The sequence below is a fragment of the Podarcis bocagei genome (genome assembly GCF_964188305.1).
Source record: "Podarcis bocagei genome assembly, chromosome: 10".
Lineage (NCBI taxonomy): Eukaryota > Metazoa > Chordata > Lepidosauria > Squamata > Lacertidae > Podarcis > Podarcis bocagei.
The window spans coordinates 43,293,977-43,306,202 of record NC_138135.1 but is presented as its reverse complement, the minus strand read 5'-3'; the positions used below and the strand labels follow the sequence as shown (position 1 = coordinate 43,306,202).

Sequence of the window (12,226 nt, the reverse complement as noted above, 5' to 3'; positions counted from 1 at the left end):
ATAATGGGAGGAGGGTTTGATGGTTAAAAGGGTTTCTCATCCTGCAGCTGGGCATGTAGCGCACTTGCGAATTGCTGCACCGCTTGCTGTGCCACTTGAAGAAACACTTTCATTGCAGATGACTGGCATAAAACATGAAGGAAAGCTGGGGGCAGAAATTACTTTATTATTTTTATTTTTTATATTTGTATACCTGCTGGAAGGACACTTCCCACATTGTGGCTTCTTCAGGGAGATCAAGCTCTTTAAAATATTAGCAGCACAATAACCTGACACTGGCTAAAAGACTAATATGTTGTTTTCACACCCTCTGGAAACCCCCAATCATGTATGCCAAATATGTACGGTAGTTTTCATTCTAGACACACAAAAACAGACTCAGGGTCTAGGTTAAGATGTTCCTGTTTACCCAGGGGTTGTATTTGCATTTAGTCTGCATTTTTGTTTTACAGTGCTTTATTTAAAAAAAGTTTTTCTTGTTTTATGTCTCCTCCCTCCGCAATTGACAACACGTATCGCATTGGTGTCATAAATTATCCTATTGACATTACAGCATTATTGTCATGCAGCAATGAATGCGATTGTTTTATTGCTTGTTTTAATTACAGATGTTTATATTGTAATGCTTCTCTGATTGCTTTATATATCTGCAATCCACTTAGAATCCTATTTAGCACTAAGCAGCACATAAATTGATAAAGGGTAATGATGATGGCGATAACTAAGGTAAAGGATTTCAGACGCCTTTCTCAGAAAGACCCAACTCCAAGAAATGGACGGTTTGCAAAGTTTAAAAGAAGGCAATGAAAACAATGCGGTTTAGATTCTTTTCAATAAACAATAATGGATCGTTGCGGCCTTTTAAAGGAAAAATAAAAAACCCCCACCATTATTGTTTGGGAGGTATTTCCCCACTTCTGCATCCAAGCCGCCTCCCCCAACAAACCAGCTTGCACTTCAGGACACTTTTAAGAAACACAGCCCGGCCAGAGAGGTGCGACAAAGCAGCCAGTGCAGAACAATGCGATGCCCTGCCAGGTTGCCACCCCCACAGATGCCTCGGCAGCATCCTTCCTCGCGGTGGCGAGACGAGTTTCCACCTGGCTTGCTCCGGAACGGGCGGGGAGAGGTGGGGAGCCTGTGCCAGTCGCGGACGCAGCCAGCCAGCCAGCTTCGCCCCTCCTCTCCACCCTGGGCTCCCCTCTAGCAGCAACCTATTTTGCCTCCCCCCTCTTCCAGCGTGAAACTAAGGAGGGGGTGGGAGGAGGGGGGAGGGAGTGGGCGGGGCGGGAGCGACAGACCCTCAGCTAACGGAGCGCGCGCGCGCGCCCGCGCGGGGAGGGAGGGGGAAAGGGAGGGAAGCGGTCCGGGGGAGGCCGAGGGGCGGGGGCGGGGGCGGTCCGAGCGCGTGGAGGGCGGGGCGGCACGCAAGCGCGATGGGAGCCTCGCCGAGCCCCACGCGGGCGCTCTCAGAGCCTCGGCAGCGGCGCTTCCAGTTGAGCCGCGAAGGGGCCTCAGGGCGGCGAGGCGCGCGGAGGAGCCGGCGAAGAAGAGCGGAGCCGGGCGGGCGGGCAGCGCTCTCTCTCTTTCGCGCAGGGGCGGAGCGGCCAGCTTTGCTCTCCGGCAGTTGCCCAGCCCCGGCCAGTCATGGGGTAAAAAGGGGGAGCGAGCGAGCGAGCGGCGCGGAACAATAAAAGCGGCGAGGCGGCGGCGCTGACTGACTGGGCGAGCGAGAGAAAGCGGGGATGCCAGGCGCTCGCTGAGCGGACCGAGCGGCGCACTCGGCGGCGGCGGCGAAAGTGGAGCGAGGCGGCGGAGCAGCGGGCGCCAGGGAAAGCGCGCGCGGCGGATGCTTTGCGCGGCCGGCGGGAGGCGGCGGCGGAGAAGGGGGAGAAGACGGAGGGCGGCGGCGGCGGAGAGATGATCGCAGAGTTGGTGAGCAGCGCCCTGGGGCTCGCCCTCTATCTCAACACCCTCGGCGCAGATTTCTGCTACGATGACAGGTAGGTGGTGGCGGAGGAGGAAGAAGAAGAGGCGGACTCGGGGCTGCCTGCTCGGGGGGCGCGTCCGGCTCGGTGGCGCTCGCCGGCAGTTCCAAAGGGAGCGCGCTCTCTGCGCCGTGGGGTTTTGTGCGAGGCTGTGAAAACACAACGCACAACTTGGCGTCCTTACTTTCCTTGCCCGGACTGCCGCCTCCTCCTCCTCTAATCCGCGCTCTCACCTGCGGAAGAAGGGTTAATCCGATTATCTCTCCCCGGCTTAACGCTTTACGGATTTCATCGCACCTTTTCTTCCTTTGCGCGCTCTCTCTCTCTCTCTTTCTCTCGCGCGCCTGCCTTTCCCTTGGGTAATTTCGGCTCAGGAAGGGTGGGAAGAGAGTTCAGGGCTTCCCGGATCGACTTCGCTTTGCGCTCGAATCTACCAATCAGAGGCAGGTGCAACAACAACAACAAAAGGCACGCAGTTAGAATGGAGGCGCTTGGGTGCCTTTGAGGAGATTCTCCGGCTACGGATTTGTTCCCGGTACCTGAGCTGAACTTGCCATCCGTTCCACTCCTGGTTAGCAGCGATGTGCCGGTAGATCCCGATCTACCATCTGCCCACCCTAGTGGAGAGACGCAGTTTGCAGAGCTGGCTGTCAAGTTAGGTTGCTGGAAGGGGTCGGGGAACATAGGTCCCCTGTTACAGCTGAGCATTCTTTCTCTCGTTATGCCTTTGCCAAGATGACTCTTTCTGGTCACTTTTTGGAAGTTCGGGGGGAAGGGAAATCTTTGTTCTTTGGGGAATAATTCCATACACACACGTGTGATTTTCTAAAAGGAAAACATTCTCCATCTATCCTTGCCCTGCCAACTAGTTTGATCATTAAATGGTGTTAAGTTTGGGTTAGAAACAAACCATTTCCCCCTTTCATCCACAAAGCCATTGCTTTTTGAAGGGGGATGGATTCAGCTTGTTTCTCTTGATGCTCTTGTTTCCAGAGCATTTGACACTTAAACTCCCTTGCGCTTGTAAGTGTATTAAAGGGACAGGGATGCTCTGAATTTTTAAAGGGTGTCCAAGCTGCAGCCTGAATGGAAACTGGGCTTTCTAACTAGGAACCCCTTCCCTTTAAAACCCACAGATGTGCCCAAGTTTCTTTGTAGTTAATGAGTGTTGAAGGGGAAGGTACTCTGCACATGCTGTTGTTGCATAGAAGTTGCCCTGTCATTGAAAATGCTTGTTCTGGAGCTAAAGTGCATTGATCCCTGCCTGAAACTGAGCCTTGGAATAGGAACCTCTGCTTTAACTTTGCTCACAGGGGCAGTGCTTACTTGAAAATCATCAGTTTGGCTGTGTTTGCATGTTAGCTGTGTTCGCATGTTTGTGTTCGTGTACGCATTTGCCCTCTGAAGATCTGCTGAGCAGCTTTTCTTCCTGAAAGCTCTTCTGTTCTGCTCCCCAGCCTGTATGTTCAACATTCCTTTATGCTAATTAGCAAAGATGAAGCCCCCCAGGACTTGAGTTTGGCTCTTTTTGAGTTTGGACAGCTAATGAGAAGTGAACCATGTGGTTGAAGAAAACTGCATCGAGTTCTAGAAAATGTCACAGTTGTTCTGGGTGCTTCTCCCTCCCCTTAAAATGGACAAGTGCTTAGGCACTGCTGAGAAGCTGTATTAGCAATTAGAGAAAATTCCAATTTGCGCCTTTTCCGGTGACTTACTCTGATTACAATTAAAACAGATGCATAATTAAAATATATTAGGGAGAGCAGCACGCCTGGCTGAATTTATGAGCCATCTTGGGGTGTTTGCATGCTCCATTGACGTTAAACCATCCAAAAAGTGAGCATAGATTTACTTTGACAGCTTTTCATCAGTCCCTCTCTGTTTGGAAACTGAATAGGTCCCTTGGGTTAGGGTGAACTGCCTTTCAGCAGAGTGCCTTTGTATTGAGGGGATGCCCCTTGAATTCTCATATATGGGAGTAATCAAGCACCACAGTGTCGGAAAAGTCCAAACTAAGTGGATCTTACAAATGGTACATTGACAGTTCTGACTTCATATATTCATTCAGTTACATTGTTGTTATACTGTGGCTACAAAGATATTATTCAGTCATGTGTTTGTGTTCAGAGATGATGCATAAACACAGACATAAGAGCTGGAGCAGCATAACTGTTGCCAGAAAACATGCCTCAAACTTTCAGGCAAATAGTAAGGGAAATGATCTATTCTAGCTTTGAAGGATCATTTGCATTGGGACATAAACTGGTTGTACTTAAGTCAATTAAGTTGCTTAATCCTGAATTTTGGTCTGCTTTGCAGGGCACTGCAGCACCTGTCACAGTCTGGGAGTTACTAGTAGGATAAAGACATGATTTGCTCTTTTTCCTTCTACAAAAATTGAATGCAACTTGTGTGTTTCCTTCTTAGCCATTGCAGATTAGCAGTTCAGCAACTTAACCCTAAAGGATTTCCCAGTTTTACAGATCACGATCTTTTCTATTTCCAAGTTTTTAAGAAAACCATTAACTGTGTTCTAGTGTGTTAGTGGTCTTTTAATGGGTGTATGAAGTTTAATGATTATACACTGCTTTGTGCAGTTTTATAGAAAAGCAGCATAAAAGCTTTTGAAATAAGACCTGATATAACTCTGCTAATGCTGGCAGATACTTACAGGTGTTAATATGCAGTATTACAGTAGTTGGAGGATATCAATATGGCCATAAGTAAACCTACATCGTCGGAGTTGGAAAAATCCTGTGCACCTAGTTGTTGGCTTGCCTAAATATGTGATGATGGTACCTAAGAATGTGGATATTTTTTGCAGCCCTGCCTTCTGCATTATCTAGGGGTTGCATTATCAAGGTTGCTTAAGGACACTGATTGGGAATTTAGTGCTCTTTGCCAGTTTAATTCTCCTAAAATTGTATTGGAGTTGCTGAACATCATGGATGTAGAGGTCAAGCTCTTTGTTGATTTTGACATGATTGCTCTTACAGAATGTTAGTGGAAATTTAATTGCAGGCCATCTCTTTTTCTTTCTTTCTGTTAATCCCGACAGTACCGGTTTAGCATTAATCTTGCGTTGGATAAATGACATTTAAACTGCAGGTTTGTTTAATTTGTCTAAAAGCTGAAGACATAAACACCTCTTGGATTTAGAAATTCATTGGCATGTGTGAACTGAAATTATTGATTATGCTGTAGAGTAGGTCAGTTAATTACAGCATTTTCAATTACATTGGGAAGGAAGGAGAGTTGAAAACTGCAAACTAGCAAATGCTTTTCTAGTTCACCACTGCAAATCTTTTTTAAAAAGTGAAACTCCCAGACCTAAAATATTTTAACTACACTCACAGGGTTGTGTGGACCATCAGGAGCTTTCTTAGAATGTAACTTGATGAAATGTGAACTGAGTAGAAGCTGTGGGATACTGCCTTCCAGGTGGGATATGGATCATACGTCCAAGTTAAATTGAATCAAAATTGTGCATATAAACTTTGAAGCTGATGATCACTTATAAGAGCAGTGCCAAATCCTTCAGGTTTTCTGTTCTATCAGATGTGACATTGACTTAGACTGTTTTTCTTCTTGATACAGTGACCAAGATTGCTATATAAAAGGTGTCTGTAATTGCATTCTGTGTTTTAGTAGGTTGGCAAAGATTAAATGGTGTCATAAAACCTTCTTTACAGCAAGATCAATTTCTTAATGATAAAAAGTAATGGAAAACAACGTGCATTACTCGCCTGGAATGAAGTTACTTACCGTCTCAAAACAATCCTTTATTCTGAGGCCAAATCTCATTTTAAGGAAAACGAAGTCAATTCATTATTGAGTTTAAAGAGGAGTTTGAAAAGATCTGGCATACACAATGTATGTGGGAAGAATGGATGAAGGCATGGCAAGAGGGGAAAATAAATACTTGCTTGTATCCATATGACTGGTCCTGTTGCTGAAACATGAAACTAAGGGCTGCCAATTCAAAGATATGATAGAGAGAAAAGCACCTCTCTCAGTTCCTGAAAAATGCACATGGGGTTTAGTAACCATTGCGTAGCAAGTGCCCCCCTCCCCATGCCGCCTTCTGTAGTTCTAAAATTCCACATATTCTGAGTCATCTGCAAAGATTAAAGGAGTGACCAAAGATAATGGGACATGTTAAATACAGAGAGGGGGGAAATGTGGCAGTATTTTCAAAGGCTTGATATATGGGAGAAAGGGAAAGTGAGGTCTGGCAAGAGGTGAGTTTGTTCCCACTTGGAAGCAAAATAGCAAGGGAAAAATTAGTGTACATTCTCTTAGAATTGTGTGTTCATCATGGTTGTTAAAGATGCCTACTGCATCAGTTGAACTACCATACTTTGAAAACTTTTTAAAATTTGAAATAGTTGGCAGGTCATTATTTAAGTTGAGATATATGGGTGATTTGTATAAAGAGGAAAAGTGATTGTTGGTGTGTAAGATTTGGTGTCTTAGGATACTGGCAATCATAAATAATTGCAGCAATAATCTAAAAACACCCATGCAGATCCAATGAAGTACTGCATTCCAGTATACACTCAAATGCTCAACAAGCTGCACACTCCAAGGAAAGCATTATATTACCCTTTAACCTTGCATGATAAACTTTTCTTACAAAACTAATGTCTTTGAAACTTAGTTTCTACAATCATGGACATTGATTTTTCATTCTGCAACTTCACTTACAACATTTCTGAGTGCTTTCACAAGTTCCCAGAGATGGTGTGTCATTTTTTCACTACTTATGTAATGTTTCAAGGGTATCTCATGCATGCACCTCACTTTTAAAGAAATGCTTGTATTTTCTTTTTAACAAGTTAGGAAAAGAAAGAGAGAGAAAAAAGTATGAGGCATTGTTTTTCTATTTTGCTGCCTTTTGAAATGTGTGAAAGCACTTCACTGCAGGCAAATATGTATCAGATGCTATTTGTAAGTTTCTCAAGTGATTTATTGGCTTTATAAATTGGCCAGTTAAGTTAGTATTCAGTTGGGACCAAATTTTAAGCTGTAGTGGAGTTTGAAGAAAGAAAAATATTTATTTAACAGTGTTTGTTTTACTAGGGTATAAATTATTTCATTTTATCCTGTTTCACCAGAAGACACACTGGTGTTTAGGTGAGATGTAGATACATTTACATTTAGTCAACTAAATCATCGGTTAGAAGAGACCAGTTAAACGTCATTTTTGTAGTGCTAATTAAAGCAACTTCAAGATGACTTGCATGAAAAGGTAAATATTGCTGTTATCACAAAGTTTGGCTACATGTCACACCATAACTTTCTTAAAGGCTTATCAAGTAATTCTGAAGCACATTTTTATTAGATCTGTTTAATGATACAGTTTGCATAGAACCTCATAATTTTTAAAAAGTGTAAAGAAACGTGTTAATCTATCACCTGAGCTTAGTTCTACAGATTTAAAAAACAATTCTTACTAAAATTTTAAAATGGTACATTATATGCCATGATTGTCCTAATTAAGATTCTGTAAGCTTAGTACAAGCTTAGTAACAGGTACGCGGGTGGCGCTGTGGTCTAAACCACTGAGCCTAGGGCTTGCCGATTGGAAGGTCGGCAGTTCAAATCCCCACAATGGGGTGAGCTCCCGTTGCTCGGTCCCAGCTCCTGCCAACCTAGCAGTTCGAAAGCATGTCAAAGTGCAAGTAGATAAATAGGTACCGCTCCAATGGGAAGGTAAATGGCGTTTCCGTGTACTTCTCTGGTTTCACCAGAAGCAGCTTAGTCATGCTGGCCATATGACCAGGAAAAACTGTCTGCGGACAAACGTCGGCTCCCTCGGCCGGTAAAGCGAGATGAGCTCTGCAACCCCAGAGTCATTTGCAATTGGACTTAACTGTCAGGGTTCCTTTACCTTTTCCTTTTTAAGCTTCGTACGCTATTGCTCAGTTCGTCTGTTTGTCGTGCCACAAAAGACATTACAGCAGTATCTTGGTACTCAAATGGCTTGGCTCTCGCACAAATCGACTCCCAAATGCCGCAAACCCGGAAGTAAGTGTTCTGGTTTGCGAATGTTTTTCAGAAGCCAAATGTCTGACGCAGCTTTCGCTTGAGTGCAGGAAGCTCCTGCAGCCAATCAGAAGCCGTGCCTTGGTTTTCGAATGGTTTTGGGAGTTGAACGGACTCCTGGAATGGATTATGTTCGAGACCCAAGGTACCACTGTATCTGAAAACTGATCCAATACATGCAGTGAAAGAAAGAGTGTAAAAACCAGAGAAGAATAGATAGCCATCTATCTCTTAATTCTTTTGGTTTTTAAAAACTTAACGGGTGGCATTTACTTTTAGTCCTACCCTGAGTAGATGCATTGGAATTGATGGACATGAGTAACTTAGAGTCATTAATTCCTGTGGGTCTACTCTGAGTAGAATTTGGTTGACTACAACTCACTCTATCATTTCCGTAGATGTATGTAATGGTGTGTATTCTGTGTCTTCATTACAGGATTTCCCTGGGTTGAATTCAATTTTGCGTTATCATGAACATTCCACCTGTGCAAGCATTGCAGCTTGACAGGTGGAATTAGCCCCCATCTCCTCCCCCCATGTGGTGTTCTGACACCCCCCCCTCAAGCTAATTTCAAGGAGCATGAAGTGGGAGGAGGGGGTTAAAACCCCATTGTGCAAGCAGAAGTTCATGTGCAGGCCTTCCCCTTTTGGGGCTTGCTGGTAAATCCTGCCCCATGTTATTACATTTGACCTTTCATCTTAAAGGACAATTGAGTAGCGGGTTCTTTCTAGGAAGTGTGGCACTTTCACCAGCAGGTAAATAAAGGTAAAGGGACCCCTGACCATTAGGGCCAGTCATGGCCGACTCTTGGGTTGTGGCACACATCTCGCTTTAGTGGCCGAGGAAGCCGGCGAACAGCTTCCGGGTCATGTGGCCAGCATGACTAAGCTGCTTCTGGTGAACCAGAGTAGCACACAGAAATGCCGTTTACCTTCCTGTCGGAGCAGTACCTATTTATCTATTTGCACTTTGACGTGCTTTCGAACGGCTAGGTTGGCAGGAGCAGGGACCGAGCAACGGGAGCTCACCCTGTTGTGGGGATTTGAACCGCTGACCTTCTGATCGACAAGTCCTAGGCTCTGTCCTTAACCCACAGTGCCACCTGCGTCCCTAGCAAGTAAGTATTCCTATGCAAAAACTGTTTTGTACTTTGCCTCTGATCAGAGCTCAGACTTCGCCAAAATTTTGAGCATTACCCCAACGGGATGCATGGAGGCATACATCCAATAAAATTGGAGATGAATTGACAATGAGAAGAAAAGTACAAGAAGCAGTGTAAGAGTTTGCCATGAAATGAAGTATTACAAGAAGCTATAGAAGCCAGGTGGGTATATAGAGTGGGACACCTGCCTTAGGCTATATTTGCAGAAGACCTCATGAAAAGGGAGGTGCCAATTCTCTTGTTCCAATTTATGTATTGGAGGATGATAAAGGAACAAAGAAGCATAATGGTTCCACTCATACCCTACAGCTGTAATTGTTGAGTTCTAAGAGCTAATAATCTGAGGTTTGTGCTTGTCTACTTGTATAAACATGCTGGAAAATGCAGTGGTATGATTAAAATCCTATTTAATCCAAGTGGCTGACATGAAAACCGAGTGCTACCCAGGATTCAGTTTGTGCTTTGCTCAGATATCTGCTGATGAGTTGTATGTGAAATGCACATTCAAGTGAAGTTTGTCTTAAGTCAAACTGTAGTTCAGGTGAGCCAAGTGTGCTAGCTGCACCCTTCTCAAAGTGTGAGCTGCTATTGTACCCAGACCATGCTCAGCTGGTCATAATAAGCAATGCTGATTGCAGAGACGGACAAATATGTGCAGCTGGCTTTGCTAACAATATTGTCACGGTAAGCCCCCAAACAGCTCTTTAACTCTTCACAGTTTAAAAAGCAAAGTGTTGCTCAGCAAGAAGGAGAGGGCTCTGAATTGCGGCAATTGTATTCAGTATCGAGGTGCACATGTGCTACAGCTCTATCTTTACCATATACCGGCATGTATTTTAAATAGCTGCGATGTGAGGCATTATTAGAGACCTGTCTCCAGTGGGGCTTAGGTCTTAGTAAATGTGTTAGAATTGCAGACTTGAATATCTTGTAGACTTTATCGCTTGATAAGCTGGTTGAAGCAATGCACCAAAGGATTTGTATTTATACGATTTATGCTCTCGTATTGATAGAGTTGCTAGTGTATTAACCTTTATTTGAGTGCACAAATTTTCCAAGAAGAATGGTTGCTGGAAATAGCCTCTTCACATATGGATTGGAGTTGTGTGCTTCATTACTTCTTCATTTCCTCGTTACCTAGCTTATCTTCTTCTTTTAAATGTTCCAATGTGCTGTCTAAGAGTTACTGGTGGCTGAAGTAGCAGGTCTCTCTGAGCAAGGGTTTGTAACTGAAACAAGTGGCTTTGTTATGGTTAGTCACGAACTTCTGTATTTTTAACTATAAAAATACTATTTACTTGAAAAACCATGAAATACACAACTTTGAATTTAAATTTTAACTGGATGTGCATAATTCTTAGTCACTAACCTTCTGGATCCACAAGCTAGTTTGTAACACTCCTTGACTTTTTATGGTGGTCTTGTTGACCATTAAGGTTTAGCAACCTTTGAACTCTTTGTGTCTCCTTTTTCACATGACTGACCATGTGGATTCTTCGTATCTCTTTTCAAAAGGGCTGAACAGATTGTGTAGGCAGGTTGTCATGTTGACAGAAAGCCATGCAAGGCTCTTGCCTTTCAGCACATTGCTCCAAGTTTGGTTCAACATGGTAACTTTTGTACCCAAGTGATATTTTACAGATAACGTTGCTTTGATGGTGGTCTAAAGAGTGGAAGGGGAATTTAAATAGAATTGTTATTTTATATACTTTGCTAGATATTGTGCTCACATAGTTTTTAATTATTCTTCCTTGGAAGATGGTACTTGTAGTGCTTTTTTTGTTGCTGAGGAACTCTGAAAAAAATAGAGAAAATGGATTTTGAAGATGGGATTCCGAGTTAATGCAGTATAACGTATCTGATTCCCTTTTCAAGACAAGCAGTCTTTTCTTACCATAAATGTGTTACTTTACATCAGGTAAGCTATTCATTTTGGCAGAGTTCCATATGACAATATTTTTTGTCTTGTCTAATGTTCATCATCATAATGACATGTTTTCATGCAGCAGGATGCCTTGCAAATCAGCATTATGGCTTAGAATGTTTGTTTAAGTACCAGCCGTAATGTTAATGAATCACAGGACATGCTACTTACCGTAAACTCTGAAGGTCAATATTTTTGCCTTTCCTTCTGTCAGACAAGAGTGAATCAGATGTTGAATTCTCGTGGTAGAACTCCCCTAAGACTTTTGTAAAGTAATTGCTGAATTACTTGTAACCCTCCTCCTTCCCAAGAGCCACGAAGGCTGCATCAGAAAGTCTCCCAAACCCAGCTGGTCCTTGAAGCAAGGACTGACAGGTAATTGAACCAGGATTTTCCACATGGGAGTACAAAACGTTTCTAACAGACAACTGGGCTGGCCTGCAAGATTCCGTCTCTATTCATGGAGCTGTTGTTAGACAAAGGAGATGTTGAACTTTAACTCTGGTTAGCTAGAATATATTTCAGGCTTATGAGTGGCCAGTGATGCTTAAAACCTAGCATAGATCTTTGTGGTTGTGGTTAGGACGACCTATGCTTATGACTTCTGTTCTAGTTTAAGTATCTAGATAATACTGAATTATCTATGCCTGGGCCATCTTTTTCAATTTGAGTGGCGATAATTACATGCTTATAGAAGCATATGTAAATTGCCATTGCAAAAATTAACATGGTTGCTTTATTAAAGTATCTGGCGCACTTGATGCTAGCATTTTAGAAATGGATTGCCAATTTTAAATAGCAGTTAGTCCCTTGGAGATTAGCACCTCCTGTCTTCTTCTTTTTAAAAAATGTAATATATTGAAATTGGTTTAGCTGATCAAGGCCTGTTTTCTTCTATTCAGGGCTGAATTTTCAAAGCAAGGACTTGAATGGTACTTTTGAGCAGCACATCACTTGCCTTTGTTTTACCAATGACCTTGATTTCCATATTTTGTGCCTGCTAGAGACGTACTTACCGTATTTTTCGCCCTATAGGATGCACTTTCCCCCCTCCAAAAATGAAGGGAAAATGTGCATGCGACCCCTCTCGCTCTCCAGGCTTC

The 12,226-nt window shown here is 43.4% G+C and overlaps 1 protein-coding gene across 1 annotated transcript in view; it reads left to right on the top strand.

Moving 5' to 3' along the window:
* Window positions 1-1,676: 1,676 nt before the first annotated feature.
* The window catches only part of TMTC2 (transmembrane O-mannosyltransferase targeting cadherins 2), a 189,583-nt gene continuing 179,033 nt past the window's right edge, over window positions 1,677-12,226 (top strand). The window contains exon 1 of the mRNA XM_081211238.1: window positions 1,677-2,003. Coding sequence (XP_081067364.1) covers window positions 1,921-2,003 — 83 coding nt within the window. The 5' untranslated portion in view covers window positions 1,677-1,920. The remainder of the gene's footprint in view (window positions 2,004-12,226) is intronic.